The sequence below is a fragment of the Zingiber officinale genome, chromosome 2A (assembly GCF_018446385.1).
Source record: "Zingiber officinale cultivar Zhangliang chromosome 2A, Zo_v1.1, whole genome shotgun sequence".
NCBI classification, from domain to species: domain Eukaryota; kingdom Viridiplantae; phylum Streptophyta; class Magnoliopsida; order Zingiberales; family Zingiberaceae; genus Zingiber; species Zingiber officinale.
The window spans coordinates 109,489,966-109,515,507 of NC_055988.1; the positions used below are offsets into that span (position 1 = coordinate 109,489,966).

Genomic DNA, 25,542 nt, shown 5'->3' on the forward strand with positions numbered 1-25,542 from the left:
TCTTGATTTGAGATGGTCTTTTTGATTTTTGTCCTATAATGTAATAAGAGAGTTTTTTTAAAAATAAAATATGATCTTACTACAAAAACATACCTCGCTAGATTTTATCATAAGAAAATCTAGCCTGCAAGTTATTACGTTCACGTGTTTGCTAGCTATCGGAGTATAAACAAGGGCCAGTTTCTGAACCATATCATTCATACATATAATTGAATTCCTCTTCCCAAAAATATAAAATATAGCTGAACCAGGCAAGTAAAACCACACAAGCAGCAGCTACATTTGATAGGCAGTACATCCTTCAAGCACATGGACAGGTTAAGACGTAGACAACAATAAATATGTCCTACAGAGTAACGAAAGATATCCATTTCACTTCAAAAAATAATAAACATAAGTTCTGGCGAAAGTAATTGCACAAAAAAGAAAAGACAAGGAATTTGCTTCAGAAAGATATCCATTCACTTCAAACAATGACCTCCAATCAAGGCATATGTCCTACAGATTAACGCCACAAAGACAAGAAGGAAAAAGGTTCTTTGACTATTGGGTTCTTTTTTTGTACAGCTTATGGAGTGGAACCAAAATTGTAATATCAACAAAGAGCTACTGAAACCAGCTACAGCCCCACGCTAACACCATTATGATGCATGCAAAAGCAAATAGAGCTGTTGGTTTCAAAACATGATCAGCCTCGCAAAAATCAAAGTCATAGCCAGTGATGATTTCCAAATACCCAATTGAACACCGGATGATCTCATCTGTTGTCCTGACAGTGACAATCCATCTCTAACTGGGACTACAGACTCAAAAGCTATTAGATTGCAAGCACCAAAAGCCATACACTGACACACCACCACCAACATTCGAACCATTTTCTTCATTTCAATCATAATCCTCCTTGGAAGTCAAGGTCAAAAGAGCAAATGCATCACAGTCAGAACCATGGATAATTTAACCTCACTATATCTTTGTCAATAGCTATTCTCTAGCAATCAGAGCAGAAATTGATCAATCAATTTCACCTTGCTCAGCACCATTGGCAGTAGCATCTTTTTGCTCTATATCTTCATCCTCTTCGTCATCAACCTTTATGTATAAACCAAGCTGTTCCAATGGGTTGCTTCCCCCAAGTTTAAAACCACTGATACCTTGCGGCGAGTGATCTGGGCTTGTCTCACCTACTGAACTAGGTAAATGTTCACCAGGAGCAGTCTTAAGTATTTCCAAATCTTTAGGAAATAGACTGTTTTCATTGATTTCAACAGTTTTCTCCATCTGCAAAATATGCAAGTGTCTGTGTGGCAGGAAAAGATGAAATAAAAACCATATGCGCCATTTTGTGCTCATAGCAAACGCTTGCCTGTGATAAGGCTTGTCGAGCTGCTTCCCTTTCAAGCTCCCTTTTGCGCTTGGCTTCTGCAGCAGCTTGTGCTGCAGCTTCTGCTTCAGCTAGCTGCCGAGCCTCTTCAGCAGCTTTAGCTTCAGCTTGCAGCCTAGCCTTCTCTGGTTCCCAAGTAACAGAGTGTTCATACATGATACTGGACAAAAGCATGAATTAAGCAGGCCTCGCTAAATGCATGATACCTTCTCTTTGTTGCCTCTCAAGCTCTTCTCTTTCCTGTCGAAGCTTCTCTGGATCTCTCTTTTCACCCTAAATCCAAATTGGAAAATGGTAAATGAACTGTAAAACACATCAATGGAGAAGGACTAAGAATGCAACAATTTTCAAGTTATGAATCCAACCTGGTCCAGTGTCTTCTCTCGAGCTTTAAGTATTGTGTCAGCAAAGCGGTTTTTTAGCACAGCTGCTCGATAAAGCTTTTCAGATGAAGCATTATTCCCTATGCCCCCAAATAAAAGTTAATTTACTTGCAACCTCTGTTACATTCGAAGACTAAAAGAATGCATCTTTTATCATTTCATTGTATTTACCCTCCAAGTTTTGTTCGGCCTCAACAGAATCAAGTCTTGGGTAAGGATCTTCTAGTTGTTGATCTGTTCTATTTGGAATTCCTGCATGAAACAAACACTATATATGCTACAGGACCCAAGGATATTAAGCAGGATCTATTGTTTGCTTCAAAGTGATATGTATGGTTTTCAAGTTTTACTATGGAGAATTTTGGAAGGCAATGATTGTTACTCACTGCTTCCATCATTTTGATTTGACAAGTCACTTCTATCTTGGTTCAATGGTTGCCTAGATGGTATTCTTTTCTGCATCCATAAGAATTTTGCAATAAGTATGGAATATTAATGATGGTTACAAAACATATAATATACCAATTCAAATCAACTTTATAATGGATCCTGAAATACCTTCATATCCTTCACAGAACTTGCAACTTTGATGTCGGACTCCCCTTCTGAGGAACTACCAGATTCGGAATCTACCAAAACAATAAAAATTATAACAATGTAATATACTTTGCAGGGAAACAAACATCTGGATTTCTAACAAAAATAACATTTTATTTTAAAATTATAATATCAAGATGTATTCATTTCTCTGTGCTATAGTTTGAGGTTCAAATATCTATTAACTTAGCTTTAGGACAGCAAATAATCCACGCTCTACCTTGAATGAAATAGACGAGCTTGAGCCAAGCTCGACCTCAACCAAATTCAAAGTTTTTGTTTGAGCGTATTTTCTTAACAAACTATTGAGCATGAACCAAGTGTATCATACTCATCTAGAGGCAAGTTGTGGTCATACTTGAGCTAAAATCTGACTCGACAAATGAAATTCACTAGATATATACATCAATCGTTACAAGAAAAGCCTAGTTCACTTGCTGTTACATACATGGCTGAATGGTAAAAATGACCAACATATTCTAACAAGGATAGAGGTACATTCAGAGGTTTAATTCATACTATAAAGCCACCTCTACAAGAAGGATTTTCAGAAATTCCTTATCCATCAACCAGTCAAACAGAAAAACTCAACTATTTGTCTTCACTTCAAAAGTGTCAAAACAGCTGAGCGCAGACCAATCCTCAAGCAGCTTTGCGCTGTGCATTCAGTTATCTTTCAAAGAGCTGAAATTAAAATACCAGACTGGCAAAATGGGCAAGCTCAGAAAAGACATAATGTGTGTTCAAAATGGGCTCCTCCAGAAAGGGAGAGACAGTATGGAAAAAGAACACCACCTTCTCGGCCCTTTCAAAGTTCTAGTTCCCTGAATCCAGTTCCAAGTCTGGGTCTTCTTCCTACCAATGTCATTCCTTGAAGATAGGAAACTCTGATAGACACCGGAAATGCACACATGGGCTTTGGAACTTCAATGACAACAAGAAAAAGGTACAAGGGATACAGACCTAAAACAAGTCAATTTAGCTTCCTAGATAGGATGCTAACTGCTTACTAGCACATAGGAACTCGGCTAAACCATTGTGCTTAGTCCAGTAAGCTTTGGTTGGATTTCTGAAACCCATTTTTTGGCTTGTGAGCTCTTTTCCACATCTAGGTCATTTAAATTGTTAGGACCGGATAGCAAGATAGAGGGAGTAAACGTTCCTTGATTTAAAGCTTACAAATGCTAGCTGAATGTTAGCTTGGTTAGTTCATACAAGATACAGAAACAATAAAAGAAAACATAAGCAAATCAATAAAACAATGACGTAACATGCTTCAGCAGCCTCAGCTCCTACTCCACGTTCTTTTTTATCCTGCACATGGATACTATCAGCAGGTTCTTCCATGCTAGCTTCTATCGCGTAGTAGACTAGAAATATCAGTGTGGCCATGAACAGAAATATTTTGTTCGCTGATCATCCAACTTAAGACAACTAAGCAAGTCCTGAATTATAATGCATAAAAGTCGACTTGTAATTACCACAAACTACAAGCTGGTCCAGTCGACTATTCATTACCACAAACTAAATCAAACCCCAAAACACCTCATTTGAGGTTTGGGGTTTTACTAATCGACTAATTCAATCTGAGTAGATATATTGGATAAATCTGTTGTCGGTCAATTGTACCAGATAACCATGCACAAAAACCCTTTAGTATGACAATTGAGTCCTCGACTCAACCATCAATTGATTGGTGCCTAATACTAGTCGACTGCTACATTGATTCCAACCACTTCTAATGTTGAATCCGCCTATGTTAAGATCTACCCTCACCCAAGTATATATCTTGCCTCGAAGTCATCTTTTGTCAGCCCCCATGTACTTCTAATGCACCCAAACTGTCTTCTCATCTCACCTAAAACTTTCAAATCTAAAAGTTTCTACAAGACATAGTAGACTCAAAACTTGTACCAACAACTACTCATAATCGTGGTCGTTAATTGAAGTAGTCAATTCGTTTCAGAAATATACTAAAAATTCATACAGACTCGAAAATTCATAAAATGGACCACACATTTATTTTAAACCAATTTATCAGGGAAAAATAATTTTTCATGAAAAACTATCCTAATTTTGGAAATTAATCAAAAACTCAAATTTTGAAACCATGCAATTGTGTATGACTTTCAAAGCTCTTGTTTGGAAATCTTATGATTGAAATAGTGTCCCTTAATTTTCAAAATATTAAAGTTGTGTTTTTCAAAATAAAATGTACACTATAAATACATTGGTGATCGTGATGATTGGTCAATACTCACTTTTTGATACCATCTATGGATCATCAAGATGCCTCAAGCAATGTGAATCATTAGTTTCATCCTAGCATCTCATCACATGATATCAAGTATCCAATATAAAAATTATGGTATTCCTATAGTTTTGTTGTGAAATGCAAATGAGGAATCTTTACTATTTGTGCATGCCATCCTACCCGTGCTAAGTATTAAATGATGTGAAGTGCATTTCACTATGGTTAACTATCCTAAGATACTTTTAAGAGGTAAGGATTGATTTAGGCAGCCAAAATATGTTGCGCCTAACCGAATTCACCAAATATTCCTTTGGGATGCTTCTCCTAAACACCAATTTTGCCTTTGATTGCTCCCTAGCAATTAAACAATGGTAAGTCTTTTATTTTGGCATACTTTGTATCATAATCCTTTCTTGCTATAATTTACTCTTTGGCTCCTTGTGATCATGTTTAAGGTGTTTGAGCTAATTGTAAATTTATCTAGAGCTAGTTTAAGAGATCTTACTTGTTCCCTCAACCCCTTGTTTTCTTCCTCTAATTTTTTAAAATTTTCAAAAGAAGGAGCTACATCTAATCTATTCTCCAAAATATTAACAAGGTTCTTAAAATGAATATTTTTCTTTTTTTCCTTTGTATAAAGATTGAGTTGAACTAGAAATTGCATCAATTAAGTCATCGGTATGTATGTTTCACACCTCACTTACCATGTCATATGATCTAGATGAGTGGGATCCCCCTTCACTTGAGCTTCTTTTTTCTATTCACGTCATCATCAAATGTCATAAGTGCTAGATTAGTCCTGATACTCATTATCCTTCTTCAACTGATGATAAGTATGAGGAAGCGATGGATGTATCATCTTATGTTGCTTGCAAATTCATCTCCCCAACCTTCTATCCTCCTACCTTGGCTTTTTCTTTTACTTTTCTTTATTTTCTTCAACAAGGGGCATCGGCCTCTTATACAACCTTGTTCATGGAAATTGAAGCAACTAACACTCTTTTAACTTTTCTTCTTCCTTAGCATCCTCCTATCATCTTTTTTATCAAATTTTATAATTTTAAAAGCTCTACATACGGTTGTTACCTTGTAAGACTCTTCATTGCTACTCATGCATGAATATGATAGAGAGGTTGAGAGGTATCATACATAAATACAAGTTGGTTAAAATGGAGAAAAAAATCAAAGTGTTATTTATGATCATAAAGTATCTCTAAAGATTAAAGGGAAAGGGAAGTTTCTACTATGATATATGAAACTAAATGTTTGACTACTACTCAAGCACACGAGCAGAAGATGAGAATCACAAAGATGAGAATATCAAGGTGGATGTGCAGACATAAAAAGATGAACAAGATAAGAAATCAAAACATCAGAGAAAAAGTTAAAGTTGTACCTATTGAGGAAAAACTCTAAGAGAAGCATCTAAAATAGTATGGATATGTACTTAGATAATCAATAAATACTCCGATTAGGTAATGTAAAATCATGACAAATACGCACATTAAATGGAGACGAGGAAGACTAAAGAAGACTTACTTAACAAAAATAAAACAAGATAAAATTTATTTAAATATATATGATGATATAATAATAGATAGAGTTCAATAACGTAGGAGGATCCATATAGTCGACCCCAACTAGCTGGATAAGAGTTGATTGTTATTGTTGTTGTTATCACAAGAGTCACTCCCCTTGGTTGATATATCTCTATTTCCTCCAACACAAACCTTGTTTCATGCAATTCCATAGTTGAAAACAAGCCGGCTAAACTACATTCCTTAATTTGACACACAAAAGGAATCAACTAAAGTTCTAGGGAAGGCATTTACAACCCTTCTAAGCGTGTCACGATTCGAATTCATCTCTCCATTCAACTAATCAATTTCTTGATCTGTGCATGTAAGCTTAATATCTTCTCCCCTTTCTCCAATTTTAAATTGTAAATTTGTGATCTTAAAGTCTCTTCTAGTCAATTTTGCTTTTGTCATTATCTCATGAATTTTTACTAACTTCTCTTATAGCTCCTTTGCAAACTCCACCATCCTCCACTCCTTCACTGATCTCCACGAGCCTCAAGCCATTGAGTATCCATCAACCTTGGCCGATTGCACCAACAAACTTATCTAAATGAACAAAACAACCTTAGACTAACTCTGTCTACAATTAATGTTGTATCAGAAGGAGAAAAAATTAAGTTCGGAACTTTTAACTCTTTCCTCACTAAGGGTTTGAATAATTGGTTCCTTTTATTTTTAGTAGGAGACCTCCCTTGGAAATTAAGACACTTGCCTTTATCAGACTCCCTCACTAAAGAACTTTAGCTTCCAATTTTGATAAATACCTCCCTTATGTGCTAGTCACTATTCCAAAGGCTAGTAGCCGCTCGTGATTTACTTCCTCCGTGTTGGCCCTGGACGGGTTGACGGGGGCGCTAGGGGCGAGCGTATTCGTCTTTTTTAGCTTCCAATTTTAATCTCCTTTTGTGCTAGTACTTCCATATAAAGTACCAAGTACTTCCACTGTCAAATCCCCTACCTAACAAATTCCATAACAATAAGAGCTTTCAGTGCTTCTATTCCGAGTGTCAAGAGATAAAGAAAGATATGAGAGATCACTTCCATCGGATTCCATATAAAGGGATGGCATGGAGGTGATGGCTCAATGGTAGTATCAATTGGATAGAAAGATTATCAATAAGTAATTTTGTAATTTAATATGAATAAAATTCAAAAAAATGCTCCAAATAATATATTTGAATAAAACATATTCTCCTTGGAGGAAAAATTGTAATTTCTAATTGGAATAGGTCCTTCTGAATTTTTAAAAAAAAGAAGAGTTCTCGATGAGCATGTTTAGTAGGTGTGAAGATTTGTTTTAACATTTCATTAGCAGGACTACTTCGGCTTTAAATATAATCGTTCTCATGTTAGATAACATACATATAATTAAATTACATTTAAGTTTCTAGGCATATATTATATATCTTGAGCTTTAATAAACAAATTTACAAACATTGATCTTCAACAATTCATAAACTTTACTAAATGAGTCTACAAAAAGTACTAAATTCACTTAATGTCTCAAACAAACCTAAATGAGTCTTTCTCAAATATTGAAGTTGCACAAATCTCTAGTCCATTTACATCCCTACTTGGTTTAATTAGTAAGAACTAATCAATTATGATAAAAAAAAAACTAAAGTGCGAAGAAAACAAGAGATCTACAATTCTCTTAATATTTGCATACCAAATTATCTAAGAAGAAATTGTTGTTTGTTCTCTTAAACATTATAGTGAACTCAACAACTGACTAATTGGGTAGCTTGGGTATTTTCAATGAAGTACCACTGGTCATAGAATATAAACTTTCCACTACAATTGGATCTCTCTGGATGCATCAAAATATATTACCAAGGTATGGCATTCACTATATAAATCTGGCATTGCACCAACGACCACAACCAAATTCTTGTTGGTATAAGTATAGGCTCATAATTACCAGTGAGTTAATAGTGGAGAAGATCTTACTCTACAATTCTTGTTGGTGTTACAAGGCCAGTTCCTATATACTTCTTACAGACTTACATTCTTGGTGGTATAAATAGAGGTCATAATTACCAGTGAGTTAATAGTGGAGAAGATCTTTCAAGCCAGGTATTTTTAAGTTAATTTCTTGATACTATGCATATTCCAATATATACATATATTATCTAAATTTCTATAATATTAATATATTTCTCATATTTGTAATGAAAAAAGGTGAAGTGGGATGAGACGAGATGTGGGGCTGATCCAAGCATAGATGAACAAAGTCACAGTTTTGAAGATCTATGCTGATCCAAACTAAAACTGAGCTTGGTAAAAACATTGCAACTGCATCACCTCGAAAAATGGTTACAACTTACAAGTGCAATTATAATCTCTCAATAGTCAAATTTATAGGAAGCATATAGATATAAACTGATAAAGAATATAATACCCAATCCTATACTGCCTATCCTGATTACAAAGCTGGAGGTGTGGCCAGTTTCAATAGGTATTGAAAACATGGAAATCCAACAGAAAAGAATACTAATTGTGATCATACCTAAGATGAAATGCAGGTGATAACTAAGATTACGCTATCAACTTAATAAATTTTCATTACCCATCATCTTATGCAGGCAGATGCTTAAACAACAAAAGTTATCTTAACCTAGTAATTCTGAATAATAAAACAAATTAAAAAATTATAGAACCTCAATATACTTAGCCTCAAACATCATAGGCTAAACACCAGCAAATACAAAACATGAAGCACACAAGATGTATACATATATCATAAAGAATTACTGGAATTATTAATGAGCTTATCATGTAGCCTCCTTAATCTGTAGAAATTATGTATGTATAGAACAAAATATCTAGGTAGTAGGTGCTTGAACAGCCACTTGAATCGAGACTCTTAAAAGCACGAGGGAATGGATCAAGGTGCCTAGGTGACAACATAATATCATAGATTGCTGGAGCTATATATTTAAAGGGAAATTGAGTAGACTCCCAAACAATGCCGAAAAAAGAAATACAAAAACTCTTTCCCATAATGGATATCAACAAACTAAAGCTAGTCCTTGACATCCAACAAATGTCAGTGCAATAAAAGCGCTTGGGTTGCATTTTTGCCTAGGAAGTTTTCTAATTGTATATGATAATGTATAAACAACAAGCTTCAAAATCTTGAGTTCATTTGGATACCTGAAACACTTGAAGATTGACCAAAGAAAATCTTATCTGATATTGATTAAAAATATTTAGAAAGATTATTTAGATGCGCAGTTTTGGTCGTGACCTTTCATTCTTATTTGTATTTTCCTAACACCATATCTTCCATCCTTGCAAAAAGCTAGCATGGCATGGAGATTAACAATGACAACAAAAAAATAATAGGAATTAGCAGCAGACTCAATGTGGCAACATAAGCTGTAAATGAGCAGTGATGATTTGGCTTTGTGGAAATGTTACTGATCTTCAACCATTCCTTGTCTTCTGTCATTATCTTAATTATAGTTTACCTCCATTAACTCACGCTCAGTCTAACTAATTTATTGTCAACTTGAGACAATTTCAATTACTAGCCAGAGTGGAATAATTGAGATCTTGGATCAAAATAGCAATGAATCAAAATAAAAAAGAAGTATATGTAGAAGACTGGTAGGAACAGTAGCCCTGTACCCATTATGGATGTTAGACATAACTCTCTGTATCTACGGCTTCCTACATTTTAGGGTGAAACCAATTCCAGGGAGAACATAATTGTTCAAAAGGAGACAATAAAGTAACAAAACATTCCGTGGCTTTAACAATGTCAAACTTTAAGAGAGATCAGTAAAACAAAAAATTTCACGCCCGCCCAAAACTCTTTCAAACAAAAGTTTTGAATATAATGCAAAAAATAATTTGCAGAATTTTCCAATAATTAGGATTTAGTATTAAGTATTAACCAAGTAAAAAAATGTAGAGATGTACAAAATGTGACACCTCATTGTAGTCTCACAACAGAAGTTACAGGCTGAACGGTGCTGCACTAATTAGATCAAGACTTGTTTAATGTTTCAATAACACCAAAAGAGGAGTAAAAACTCAGTCTAGATTATGTCAGGATAAAAATCAAGTTTCAAGCATACTTAAATTCAAAATAATTAATTAAAATTGAAAAAGATTGACTCTAGAGTCTAGACTACAGCCAATTAGGCTGAAATTAAGAGTCTTCGATATGCATTCAAGACAATGATCGACAAGTTTAAATTGACATGAGTTAAGTTTAACCAAAGAATATTGGTGCAATCAGTTTTGATGATAGGCAAAGGGTTAAGTTACAACATGTATTTGATAAGCTTGTGACAAATGAATGCAAGGGCATGTCACATGGCAAGAGGAAGTCCTAATACATCATGGATGATCGGATGTCTAGGAAGAGTATGCCCTGGTATATCAAATAAACAAATGCATGGCAAGACGAAGTCACGGCTGGTCAAGGCTGATCAAAGGCTTGGCAATGCAAAGAAGACTCCATACAAAGATCCTAGAGAACGTTATTTATTCTCCAGTGAATTAACAGATTTCATTTGTGCAACGATGGGTGCAAGTGCATGTGTAACATTAGGAAGTCTAGGGCTAGATTAGACTGAATAAAAGCCTTAGAATTGGCTTAGTCAACACTCCAATCGACTAAAATTGTAATTACAAGTTGACTAAGAGACGAGTCAACTCAGCAGGCGACCCAGACCTTCAGTTTATCAATGTGCCAATTGATTAGTCGATTGGTCAGTTCACTAATACTATGTGTCAGTCGACTAAGCAGTTGACTTATCAAGTGAGTCTAAGGAAACAAAAAGGTACTATATCATTGTCTCTTTTAAGGATGGTGTTTCTTGAATCAACTAGAATCATGGTTAATTGATTATAACGGAATAATTAATTTGTTATAACAAACGTTACCAAAAACTACTGTTAAAGATTTGTTATAACAATTATATCATTGTCTTTTTTCACCTGATGATACATGGAGTCGATTGATTGACGGTTAATATATTATAGCATAATGATTAGTTCGTTATAAGAATTGTTTTCAAAAGTTGCCGTTGACAGTAGTAGGCTACTGGATACAAGGAATAAACTGAAGTAACAGGTAAGGCAATTGCACACTAGCGACAAGATGATTGATGCTGAGGAGCAACTGACTGATGCAAGACAAATTGGATGATTCTTGGAAGCTTGGGCGACATGTTAGCTACGAAAAACATTAAATTTATAGAAAAGCTACTCTCAAGCTCTTTCTCCACTTATTGTAAATTTTCTTTTACAGTTTAGTAATCAAACTATTGTAAGATGTTTCTCGCCTGAAGATTTTCAAGAAGGAGAAAACTAGTGGGATTTGTGAAATGACCTACTGAAAGGCCATAGGTCATGAAGTTGAAGTGCAAGGGCTATTGAACCATCCAAAATCTTTGAGTTAGCATAGTCCCTCTCTTTTTCTTTTGTGCATTTCTTTCATTGTCTATTGCTTTTGTTCTCTTACTGCATTCAAAGTCTTGTTTAACGCTATTCACCCCCTCTAGACTTCTTTTAATCCTACAAAAATCACTTAAAAAATTGGACTCACAAAAAGTATAGAATAAAATCCTTTATTTATTGAGCCTATCACTCTTGAATATCTCTAAGATTAAATCATCATAATATTTGTCGGAGTACTTGAGGGTACATGAGTCTCATCCAAGATAATATTGTCATTAATCTTCAAATAAATTACATTTTAATTATATTAATAAATATTTTCTTTGGTCATTCTCCACCCCTTATGTATTCTACTTTTACTCAATTCATCTTTTCTAACTATAAAATATATTGATCGACTTTAATATTAGATGTATACAAGTTCAACACATTCTCTTATTTTATTATTTATTAGAGGTATACAAATTTTTTCCTTTTAATCTTATAACACTCTACCCATGCATCATTTTAAACTTATCTTCCCTACATTAATTTTTTGATGGTGTTAGTTCTTAATAGTCAAACACTTCAATTCATCAAGTAAGGTGGACGGTACTTAATTCTTATAAAATTTACTTTTAGCCTAAGTGGCAACAACACTTGTACAATACTTCAAAAGCCTTCTTTATGATATTTTCATCACTATTATTTTCTTCTTGAAAATTAAATGTAAGATATCTAAAATTCTCAATCACAAAAATTTTATATCAATGCATGTTGACTATTCCATCAATTCTTTTCTTATTACCAAAATTTCATTTCATATATTTATAAATTCTTTGGTCTCTAAAGTTATTCTCCATAAATGAAACATTGAATTTAATCATACATTCTTCTCAATTAAACAATATCGCTCGCAACTAATATACACCAAGAAGATTCATTGATGGATGAGTTCATCAAGTACTAAGCTAAAAAGATTGGGAACTCATCTTCAGGTAAACCTACAATTATAAGAAGTCCTTGACGAAGTATATTTGAGTTGACTTATGGATTGGAATTTTGCTCTACAGGGCAGTCCAGTGCACAAAACTTTCGCCAATGTGGGGTCCCAGGGAAGGGTCGGACCACATTGAGTCAATTGTACGGAATCTCACCTTGCATTTTACAAGAGGTTGTTTTTGCCACTCGAACCCAAACCTCAAGGTCACATGGTAGTAACTTTACCATTGAGCCAAAGCTCCCATTCGATTGAAATTTTAGTCTAATCTCTTGAGTTGTTATTCAATTAGTAACTTGAGGCTAATTTGAGTTCGTTGATTTGAAGTATGATCTTATCACAAATTCTTGAACTATAGTTAAAGTAATTATTTTAATCCAAAGTAGTTGCTTGAGATATTATTTAATTAATCTAGATTCGATCCATATGAGATTTGAAGCTCTGATCTATTATACACTAGAGTAATACCATATTACTATATCACTCTTGGATTATGACGATTACAACTCTTGTTGATACTCTATCCCTTCTTCCAATTAACATATTATGTACCCAAATTAATAATTTCATCAAATGATGCACTCAATTTGATGACCTAGATATTGATTGGCATATTGTTCTACAACAACAAACAACAACTAAGTTTTATCTCAATAAGTAGAGTCGACTATATGAATCCTGGACTCGATTCCCTACTATATTTAAATAAATTTTATTTTATTTTATCATTGTTAATCAAATCTTCTTTGTTCTTAAATTAATGTGCATATTTATCATGGTCTCACATTACCTAATTAAAAATATTATTGATCATCTAAGTACAAATTCATCATCTTAAACACATCTTTCGAAGTTTTTCTTCAATAGGTGCAATCTCAACTTTATCTCTATTTTCTTTTCTTCTTTTCTTATCCTATCCATTCTCATATATCCACACATCTACTTTAACATCATTATCTTGCGACTTTAACCATCTGTTCGTGTGTTTAACTTATAGTCCAACATTCAACTTTATATAACATAATAGGTATAACCATCATTTTGTAAAACTCCTCTTTAAACTTTAGGAGTACCTTAGGATCGCAAAGAACACTTAAGGCTCTCTTCCATGGCAATCATCTTACTTGTATCATATGTAAAACATCTATATCAACACTTCCATCCTTTTGTAAAAGGGAACCTACATACTTAGCTTTAAATTATAGATAATTCATCATCTCCTATCTTAATAATTGTCTTACTACATCTATTACTACTAAACTTAAATTAATATATGTTATCTCTCTCTATTAACCTTAAAACTTTTTACTTCAAATTTTCTGTCAAGAATTACTCCTTCATGTGTCTCATCGACCAAAAGAATGTCATCTACAAATAATATGTATCATGGTAACGTGTCATAGATGTATCCATTGAGTTCATCCATATCTAATGTAAAAGATATGAACTTAGAGATAATCTTTAATGTAACCCTATCTTTATAGGAAACGCTTCAATTAATTTGCCTAGAGTCTTCACTCTTGTCATTACATCCTCATACATATGTTTAATTGTTTTAAAACACCCTACGTTAACACCTTCCTTTTCTAGAATTCTCTATAAAATTTACCAAGGAAAAATAATTTTACATCAATGAATACCATATGTAAATCTTATTTGTTTTCCTAATAGTTTTGAATCGATTGTCTAAGAAGATATATAGCTTCTATCGTTGACCTTTTGAGTATGAATCTAAATTGATTTTTTATCACCATGATCTCCTTCCATTTTTTTTTATAACTCTTTTCTAAAGATTCATGGTATGGTTCATTTACTTACTGCTCTTATAATTTACACAATTTTATACATCGCTTTTGTTTTATCTAAGGTATTTACCCTCTATTAATCACACATTTTTTCATTTTCAATAGCAAGTTAAATAACTTCAAAAAATTGTAAATCATTTTATACCTTGCTTCGCTAGGCACTTCATAGCTCTATTGGAATATCATCCAATTTAATCACTTTTTCATTTTACATCACATTTAACACTTGTTTTACTTTTGAAATTTAAATTCCTCAAGAAAAATTTATAATTCTATACTCCTCTAAACTAACCCTGCTAATGTCGATCTCAAGCTCGGACAAAAAGGGCAAGAGTTGCACATTAGGTTGTCCACAAGCGTGGACTTTCAAGCAAATATTATGAATAGATCCATCAAATTATTATGTTATTGTTAGGTCGTTCCCAAAAGAAACGCATTGTAGGATGTAATGCCTCGACAAACACCACTACATCTCCATGAGAACTCATGTAATGTTAAATATGCAAGAATTCACGTTATAGGATCCAACTGTAACATATCAGCAAGAATCTCTACATTTCCATGAAAACTTGAGTAGTGTTAAATATATAAGAGTTCTCACACCATAGATTGACTAAAAATAAATATTATTGGAAACTAGTTGCCTAAGATTTAGAACATGAAATCTAGGAACTAGTAAAGTCATGGAGGTAGTAGATACGATGATTAGAAAAATAAATAAATATTATGCGTGTACAAGAGACAAAATAGATAGGAGAGAAGGTAAAGATGATAGAGAATTTTGGTTTTAAGTTATGGTACATATGAAAGAGTAGAACAAGAAATAGAGAGTAGGTATTGTTATAGATAGTTCACTAAAGGATGAAGTCATAGAAATAGTTAAAAGAGGATAGGATTATAACTCTTAAGATAGTGGTGGCAAAAGAAACTATTAATATGAATATATACACCTTTTAAGTAGGATTAGATGAAAATATCAAATCTAGACTTTGGGACAACCTAGGTAAGGTATTACAAAACATTCTGCCAATTGAAATGATTTTAATAGGAGGATATTTAAATGGACATGTCGAAGTGAGAAATGAAAAGTATAATAAGATATATGGGGTTACGGATTTGGAATAAGAAATGAAGAGGGGGAAATTATATTGGATTTTGCGATAGCATATGACCTTATACTAGCAAATATATTTTCAACAAAAAAAAATACTTGATCCCGTTCAAAAGTAGGAGTAATAAGTCACAAATTGACTTTTTTATTGTTAAGAAGAAAGATAGAAAGATTTATAAAGATTATACGATCATCCGTAAAGAAAACTTATCTACACAACAACATAGGTAATAGTGTTGAATATACGCCTCAAGTAGAGTATCAATAAAAGGCAAATGTGCACGACTCCTGAAATTAAATAGTGGGAGTTAAAGGATGGAAAACAAGTTATATTTAAGGAGAGAATACGAGAACAAGTATTAGAAAAAATACACGACTCGAATACGACATGGGATAAAATGACATTAAAGTTGAAAATAGTAACTAAGAGTATACTTGGTAAGTCAACGAATTGTGCACGCCAAGTAAAAAATTTTGATGGTGGAATGAGAAAGTGAAGGAAAAAAAGAACAACCAAAAAATTTACAGATTTTATACACTTGCAAGAACGAAAAGAATTTTAAAAAAATATAAACAGTAGCCAAAGAAATAGGCCAAGCTAGTGAAGCAAAAAATAAAACCTATGAACGCTTATATCGAAAATTAGATACAAAAGAAGAAGAAAATGAAATTTACAGAATAGTTAAAGCGAAAGAGAGGAAGATAAGAGAATTCATTCAAATAAAATGTATTAAAGATGAATGTGATAGACTACAATTAAATGATGAGGAAATAAAAGGAAGATAGAATAGGTATGTTTATCAACTTTTTAATGAATGTTCAAGTGAACAACTTAATTTAGGTAATTTTAGTAAGTCAAATTAGTATAGAAATTTAAATTTTTATCATAGAATTCGAACTTATAGAACAAGTCTCAAATGGGATGCAAAATAGAAAAGTAATTAAATCTGATAATATTTCGATAAAAATATGGAAATGGCTAGAAAAACAAGGTATTGAACGGCTTACAAAATTATTGAATTTGATATTGAAAATTAAAACAAGGTCTCATCAGGAGGGTAAGTACTCTATTTCCCTTATATAAGAAGAAAGGAGACATTCAAAATTGTGCAAACTATAAGGGTATTAACTTAATAAGTCAAATTGTGAAATTTTAGAAAAGAGTAATAAAAAAAAACTAAGAAAGAAGATACAGTGACCTAAAATCAATTTAAATTTAAGCTTGGAAGATCGACAATAAAAGCTATATATAATTAATTGAAAAGTATTGAAAACAGAAGCAAGACTTACACATGGTATTCGTCGATCTAAAAATGCTTATAATAAAGTCAATGGGGAAATTATATGCAGAATTCTATAAAAGAGAGGTGTTAGCATAACGTACATTGAACTAATTAAGAATATGTATGAGGATGTAATGATTTGAGCGGGTTAACTGAAACGTTACTCATAAGAATAGAATTACATCACGAATCAGCTCTAAGTTTTTATCTTTTTATACTAATCATAGACGAACTCACTAGACACATACCGTGTACTTGTTGTTTGCAAATGATATTGTTTTAGTAGATGAGACACATGAAGAAGTGAATGTTAAACTCGAATCATAGCGGGAAACACTAGAAGTAAAAGGTTTTAGACTTAGTAAAAGTAAAGAAAAAATATATGAAATTTAAATTTAGTAATATCATATTAATAAGACAATTGTTAAGATAAAAGATAATGAGTTATATGTGAATAAGAGCTTTACGTATTTAGAATCAAATTTTTGCAAAAAGATGAAGGGATTGAGAGAGATGTCTTACATAGAATACAAAGTTGAAATGGAGGAGAGTATTCTTTATAATTGTAAAGTACCTCTAACTAAAAAGGAAAGTTTTACAAAATAGTGATTAGACCTGTTATATTATATGGAGTTAAATGTTAGGATATGACTCGAGAACATGAGCAGAAAATGAGAGTTGCAGAGATGAGAATATTAAAATGGATGTGTGGACATACAAGGATAGACAAAATAAAAAATGAAAATACTAAAGAGAGTCCGAGTTGCACCTATTGAGGGAAAACTTTCGGAGACACGTTTAAGATGGTACAGACATGTATGTAGATGACCAATAGATGCTCTAATTAGGCAATGTGAAACTATAACAAATGTGCACATCAAACGAGGAAGATCAAAGAAGACTTGGTTAGAATCAAAAAAATAAGATAAAATTTATTTAAATATAAATGATGATATAGCAGGGGATAGAGCTTAGTGTAGAAAGATCTCATATAGCCAACCTCACCTAATGGGATAAAGCTTGGTTGCTGTTATATACTCCTTTAAACTACTTAAATTTCCTAAACTAATGAAAATACCTCTTTCATCGCTCCTTTATTTCCTTATCCTTCACTAATATCCTATTAGATTCATCTTTATTGCAACTTATTTGGGTAAGATTTCTTATATTCCTCTCTCTCTCACTTTATTGAAGCAAACGGTGACACCCCAAGCAGCCAGTATCACCGACCCCACGACAAGATATAGGCAGGTAAATCACAGGAGGCATTTTGTCCTAGCACAACGACCCTTTGCATAGGGGAGATTTAGACATCCAATGAGGCACTTTGCACCCGCTGAAAAATGACCACAAGACCTATTGAAGCAAACACTCATACAAGTACCAACTTCGCCAACCCGTGGAGGCAAAATGTTTCTTTAGCTATTATATAAATCTTTCTTTCTCCTTTTGTATCAAGCTATCGATACAAGCTTACAAAAGCTATATTCTTAGTTTCACTCAGTATTTTCTTGACCTCTTTTCGACTATTGCATACTTTTTTAAAGTTTTCTTCGTTCTTTAAAGCGTATAATAACTTATAGGTTGTTTGTTTTTTCGCCACTTCTCGTGTACTTTCTCATTTCACCACTAAAATTTTTTATGTGTTGGTGCCCCTCCTCTTGACTTACCAAGTATGCTCTTGGCCATCATTTTCAAATTTAATGTTATCTTATCTCGCAATGTATATCTCCTAATAGTTATATTCCTACCTTCTCCTTAAAGATACTTGGTTTTCCATCCTTTAGCTTTCACCACTTAATCTTAGGAGTCATGCACATTTTCCTTCTGATACTATGCTTGTGAGATGTATCTATTATCATTAACCAATGTTGGATGTTGGATAGTTGGATAGTTAAGCTTTCTCTAAAAATAACCTTACAATCATTACAAATTTTTCTATATACAAGCTTTCTGCTTGTGGCGTTCTTCTCTCTTTTAGAAAAATGTATTAACTATTTAACATGATAATAGTTATGTTAAACTACATGTGAACATATAGATGCTCATGTTCCTTGCAATTAGGAAGAAAAGTACTATTAGGTTAAATGTGAGTTGACAACAAAGGGATTTACTATTTTTACAAGGTTGCTTCATGTTAAGTCATGATGAATCCACTCCACAAGAGGACAAGAGTTTTCTTCGTTGATCCTTGAGATTTGATCATGAATATACACTACATAGTTTTAAGTAGGTTGTAAAAGAGCCAAGTTGAACCTTGTTTTTCAAGCTTATTTGATAAGGTAACTAAGTCAATCCATGCAAAGTCAAACCCAAAATGAACCAAACTACTGAAATGGTTGTTCAAGCTTGAAATGGTTGTTCAAGCTAAGCTTGGTTTCTTTTTTTCAACTTTAAACTTAATTCGACCTTGACTTGAGCTTAATTCATTTAAAAGTTATTGAACTCTTAATTCCTTGAGTGTGTTTAATTGCTAGAAGATTTTAGATTTTTAACCTTTTTGGGTTTGTTTAGTGAGCTTGATATTCCAAACTTATTTATTCATTTTGAGAGTTTATTTATTTATTTACAAGCTTAATGTGAGTTTTATTGATAAACATTATGGCAAAAAAAGGCGAATACGCTCGCCCCCAGCGCCCCCGCCAACCCGTCCCAAGGCCAACACGAAGGAGGTAAATCACGGGCGGCTACTAGCCTTTGGAATAGTGACTAACACATAAGGGAGGCATTTGCCGAGATTCGAACCTCAGACCTCATTATGGTAACACCTCATGCGCCAGCCACTAGACCCATCCAAGGAGACAATTTTATTGATAAACATGATACAAGATTTGATCATAGAAATTGCTTATGACCGTTGCTCGTAATAACTTCATAATCTCAATTAACAAATATTAATGAGTTAAACATGTGTTCAAGTTTGTACATTTAATTTAATGAGTTACTTAAATGTGTTCATTTAGCATAGTGAATGAACACAAATAAACACTTCTCAACATGGACACTAAGCTTACTCATGAACATTTAATTCATTTACAACATAGTTTTGAGTTCCATGTACGTTGACTTATTGCCCCCCCCCCCCCCCCTAATGGGATGAAAAATTTAGGGTGTTGGTTGTTGGGCAAGGAATCATTTGCGCTTCCAAATTTACCTGGGTGGCCATTAGGGAACTTTCATGGGGCTGAGCTGGTCACCTCAAGATTAGTTGGTTCAAAGACTGGATACCTGAATTATCAAAAAAAAAATATACGTTGACTTATACTTTCATGGATATTTGTGTTTATTTATGATCAAGGCATCTCTCCACTAATGTTCAAGAGTGCAATTATGCTTGTTAATCAACAACTAGTGGAAGTCTCTACTTTATATGCTAACTCTTTGTTATACATTCTCTTGTTTTTTTTCAATCATATTAAATTTGAATTAATCATGCATCCTTATGTTTTTACTAGACTCTTGTGTTAACCTTATTTGGAGGAATACTACAAAAAAACCATTGTTTTTTACTAGACTCCAGATCATCATCATATTTAATGTTATATGTCAGCATTATTACTAATCAATTGCTATTTTACACATGAAAGATAAGAATAATACAGATCTATTTTTGACTTGCATTAGGTGAGCAATGAGTGGAGAGTTTTGAGACCTCAATGGATAGATGACATCAATATATTTGTGTCAGTACTTGTCAATTTTGAAGGACAAATAAATATTGATACTCCAAGAAAGATTATTCAATAAAGGTATACACAGAGAATGACTTCCGTACAGGAGTGATGTCTGGATGTAATAAATACAAACGCAAAGAAATCCTTCAGAAACTACAGCACGAGCTAAAATTTAACTATGAGTAGTAAAATCAATGAACCTAAGTAATCTGTGAACGGCTTTAGATCCCTAAAATGGGAAAATTTGTATAATAAATTGAGAGCGTAAATGAGAATCCAAAAGGTAATACAATAGTGATGATGTAATGAGAACCAATAGAATAATCCCCCAAAAAGAGATGCTAGCCATAAACCTAGATAAGTCATGACTTTGAAAATTTTTCTAATATGATATATAAATAAAGATAAAATAAAAGACAGAATTTCATATGGAGGAAACTCATCATGAATTGGGTTTTACACATAAAGAGTTTGAGAGGCAGAAGAAATTATTACTGCTAACATTTATAAACCAACATATATGCATACATGTATATAACCATTACATAATCTGAACCTTATGCAAACATATTTTATGATGAAAACAAATATTAAAACATAGATATAAGAACTAACCACTAGATGATGAGCTGGAATCAGTACTTGAATCACTTGAACTACTACATTTTTCACTTTTTAGAGTTGATTCTTTAGCTATCTCCATAGGGGGATAACTTGAAACAGGTGGAGCATTATCAATGATATCAACATCATCGTCTGCTGGTTGAGTGCCTAACAGTTGAGATGAAGGAATCATTAAATTAAAGTTGGTTACTGCACAGAGTTCCTGGGACAATATGAGAAACTAACCTTTACAAGGACGCATTGAGGAATTGCTAACTCCTGATTCATTTAAAATCTGCACACACAGAAACCAATGTCCAATTATTGCACATATGGAAAGAAAGCCTAGTGATAGAATGTATACCTCAATTTCACAATGCTCAGATTTGACTTGATTCTTTGTTTTCTCATCAAGAAAATGCTCATCCAAAAGTTTCTTCAATTCAAACAGTATCTCATCATTCATTTCTTCAAGCTCAATCTCAATCTCATCCTCGGTTGGTTGGCACACTGCGTTGTTCTTACTCAAGAAGCGAAGAATATGTACTGGCATGTCCTCAAGAGACGCTAGTTGGTTACTTATGTTTTGTTTCTCCTCAAGTGACATTTTTGGCTTCACAGCCTTTGGCTTGCTGATATCAATGTTAGCAGCCGGAGTTTTCCTCTTCTTTGGGAGCAAAACTGGCTTCTGAGTATTGGAAACTCTTCTGGCAACTGCTTCAGCAGCAATCAGTTTCTTTTCAATATCTTTCCATTTTGATTCAAAGAACTTACTCATAACATCTGCCATGATATGAACATCATTTTTAGGTGGATTATAAGTCTTTGCATTGGCAAATGTAAGTCTCACATCTGAAACGAAATCCCATGGACTAGAGTAGCTACCCGATTGTATCCTAGTTTTGATGGTTCCTAAGTCCATTGGACGTTCGATAACCTGGAAATAATCAGGAATGTTCAACTTAACTACATCAACAGGTGTGTTGAATACCCACCCATATTGATGGCTCATCAAGCGCTTAAGAAGTGGCTCACACTGTTTCAAGAACACAGAATAAGAGTTTCCAATTGCATCTGGAAGGGGAGCCTTCTTCGTAGTCTCAAACTTTCCAGAACCATTCTGGACTGGGGCAACATGTTTTATTCCATTCCCGTTACTGGAAGATGATAAAGCAACCCCATTTCCACTTATTGCATTCGTAGAAAGAATTTGTTTCTTAAATATTTGAAGTTTCTCCAGCTCTAACCTTAATCTCATCTCCAATTCCTTTTTCTCAGACTTGGACATATTCGTAGGTGCAAATAGCTGAGATGGGATGTTAAATTTTTGATGCCTGTTAACATTCAAGCTTATGCACTTCCTGTTTAGGGCAGAAGAATCTTCTGAGTCGGCTTGAGCACAGCTACCAAATCCTTCAGACTCGCCTGTCCTCTCCATTACATGTTGATACTCTTGAGCAAAACTAGATGGGTAACCTTTTGGGAACTTTTGTGTTTTCCCCATTGTTCATATAAATATATGTACCTAGTGATTAATTCAAAAGCTAAGCAATCCAAATTAATCCTATAAACTGTGTCGCCAGGACAAAAGAGAATGGCCTTCGTGTAGATTCAAAAATCTATTCTAATACACCACCTTTTCAAATTTACGCAATAAAGCTTTTTCTCACACGTCAAGAAAGACCGTGTAGATAATATTCTCTCTCACAGAAATTACATATCAGGTACTCAGTCCTGCATATCCTAAGAACCAGAAACCTGCCCAGAGTGCTCCCCAGTAAAAACCCTAGCTTCCACCAGATTCCTACCTCAGCGAATGCAGAACCAAAAAACCAATTTAGAGCAAGGATATTCTGCCTCTAAATAACTTCGGGGAATGGAAACCGAAAACCTAATCCCTCCGGTGGCCCCTAATAGTAGACGCTGACGACGTAAGCTCTTCAGCTCCAAAATGCCGCAACCAATGCAACCGCAGCTCCCAAAATTCCACTTACCTCCAAAATTCCAGATCGAGGCCAAGGAATAGCGCAAGATAAACGAAATTGATCCGAGGCGGCTGGTAGCGACAAATCGCCAAAAATGCTTCCGAAAGCGGAGACAAAACCTGAATCGAACAACAGCGCCAAGCCTGCCTTCGCCTCGACAAACCACCGGAGTCACAAATTGTCCTGCTTTCCACCCCCCGCGTCCGTCTCTCTTCGCCGCCTTCTAGCCGCTCGGCTTCTTCGAGCCTAGAAAGAGAGGAGAAAAGAAATGACAAGGAACAACACACCCAATCCCACGAGAGAGATCCCTGCCCAAGTGGCGAGATCGTGTTCTTTCACCTCTTAATTATTATGACCAAATAACAGATCTAGCCGTCGGATTCACTTCTGGCTTCTAGATAAGCCATCACAATCGACGGCGCAGATGCCGGTTTCAATCGGACGCTATCGGATTCGGATCCGTATACCAATCCACCGATCCAGATTGGACCCAAAATGCAACATCTCAATATGTGCCCCCACCGTTATATTAATTAATGTTGATTCACATTAACATCAGAATCAATTGTCACTAAATCCAATATTAACCACATTCATTAATCTAATTAAATTTAACTCAATCTATTTCATGGATCCACGTGATTTCATGGATCCACGTGCAATGGAGATAATTCTACTCAAGTAAACACCATCCTCAACTAAATTAACCATAGTTATTCTATTAATTTCCCAAAGGCAAAAATAATCAATATATCAAAATTAGAATTCTCCCAATTAACCAAAACGATGTAAGTTTAATAAGAAATAAGATTTTGTTATCCTACAGTTTCTTACAATGGCTGTTCACTTCCCTAGCAGTGGCTCACCGCAACAGGTGGTCGGCAACGACACTAATGGTGCAACCAAAGAAAGCAAGAGGAATTAGGGCATTTCATCAAACATATGTTCTACATCACCGACATGACCAAATGAGTAATACATCGACACAAGAGCAGTGTTGACAAATACATTTGAGTCACAACCAACCTTAACAACACATCCGTGGTGGCAAGGTGGGTGATCGGGAGGAAGTGAAGAGATGGCTAGCCGGTTGCAACGCTGACTGTGACTGTGTGCTGATGGTGGTGGCTAGGGTATAAAATCAACGAAGGGAGCAGTGTGGCAATCAGAAGGAAAACAAGAGATCCACCGACGATAACACCTCGGGTGGCAGCAGTCGCTGCTTGGGTCCTCGGGCAAGAGAGATGTAACACCAGTGGTCGTGGTTGATCGATGAGTGTTCGATAAGGGTGCGCGCACTCACGGATTCAAGTGAGGTGGCGGAGAGAGAGAGAGAGAGAGAGAGAGAGAGAGAGAGAGAGCTCTATGGCTCTCGCGACGACCGATGGCTGCTATGTCATAGGCTGGTTTCACTCAATTGGACAACGATGGCGATTTCGACAATTGGGCAATAGTGATGGGGCGATGGGAGAGGCGACAATGATGTAAAAAGGGAAGTTAGCGCTCTTGCTTGAGGCCGGAGAAGGGCAGTGGCGGTTGGATCTGCATCGACAATGAAGAGAAGGAGAGGTCGACGGCTGGAAGATCGAGATCGAGTGGAGCTTGGGTTGGGAGAAGAAATAGGGAGAAATGAAACTTAGTTTTTATTTATATACCTAGGTTTATTTAAATCCAACTTTAGGCTAATCAATCCAATCAACTCTCATTTATGTGATATTTCAAATAGACTTTCCCTAAGCATAATTAATTCATCCCCTTATACGTGTCATATGACCTCTATTTAAATTTCAAATAATTTTTAAAACTTTTTTAAAAATCTAATAAAGTTATTTCTAAAATAATACCTATTATTTAATTACTATATCTTATAGTAATATTAGCAATCAATAGAGGCAACTTTGTTTTTTTGAATTTTGTATAAGTGAATATTATATTATAAATTATAAACTTGGTAGGTGGATCTTTTGACATTAAAATAACAAAAAGATAGATCCACTACCTTAACGACCCCACTGATATAGAGGAAGGTAAATGTAAGTACACATGTGTCAGACGTATGGTGGGGTAAATCTTAGATCATCAATTCTTAAAAATTAACCTATGACTATTACACTAGAGATATCATGTGCTTACCGTCTACTCTGTACCTTGGGGGCTTAAAACCCATAACAAAATATTTTATTTGGGTCCTCTATCATACTTAAGTAACAAAGGATAGACCAAGAGCTTCAACGTAAAGAGAAGTTATTATCATTGGATATAAAATTCTCTTGAAAAATATTCTTCCCACATGGAATTACATCTTTATCTATAGAACCAGGTAGAGGTTTTTACTAATTGGGTTATTGTTTATCATATGAGTGAGTATGATTTTTTCTTAAGGGGATATAAAAAGTGATTATACTCATCTCAGACGTTCCTTATAGTCTGTCCCCAAAGTATGTGAAGAGAGATAAATCATAGGATCATGTTAGAGTTTTTTTTAGGGCATG

The 25,542-nt window shown here is 34.3% G+C and overlaps 1 protein-coding gene across 1 annotated transcript; it reads right to left on the reverse strand.

The window, feature by feature from the left end:
* Positions 1-342: 342 nt before the first annotated feature.
* Positions 343-23,365, reverse strand: LOC122041906 (transcription factor GTE9-like). The gene is made up of 10 exons (XM_042601776.1): positions 21,430-23,365; positions 21,312-21,360; positions 21,078-21,233; positions 2,323-2,393; positions 2,151-2,220; positions 1,936-2,016; positions 1,747-1,844; positions 1,588-1,654; positions 1,364-1,506; positions 343-1,278 (listed from the first exon to the last, which is right to left on the reverse strand). The coding sequence occupies exons 1-10, from the start codon at positions 22,567-22,569 to the stop codon at positions 1,012-1,014; spliced, it is 2,142 nt and encodes a 713-aa protein (XP_042457710.1). The 5' UTR covers positions 22,570-23,365; the 3' UTR covers positions 343-1,011.
* Between the last annotated feature and the right edge of the window lie 2,177 nt (positions 23,366-25,542).

What these genes read in the sequence shown, in the direction of transcription:
- LOC122041906 (XM_042601776.1), bottom strand. Translation starts at nt 22,569, where the DNA reads ATGGGGAAAACACAAAAGTTCCCAAAAGGTTACCCATCTAGTTTTGCT. An exon ending in GTTCTGTGAAGGATATGAAG is followed by an intron (nt 2,221 to 2,322) that starts GTATTTCAGGAT and finishes TTATGGATGCAG; the next exon opens with AAAAGAATACCATCTAGGCA. An exon ending in AAATCAAAATGATGGAAGCA is followed by an intron (nt 2,017 to 2,150) that starts GTGAGTAACAAT and finishes TGTTTCATGCAG; the next exon opens with GAATTCCAAATAGAACAGAT.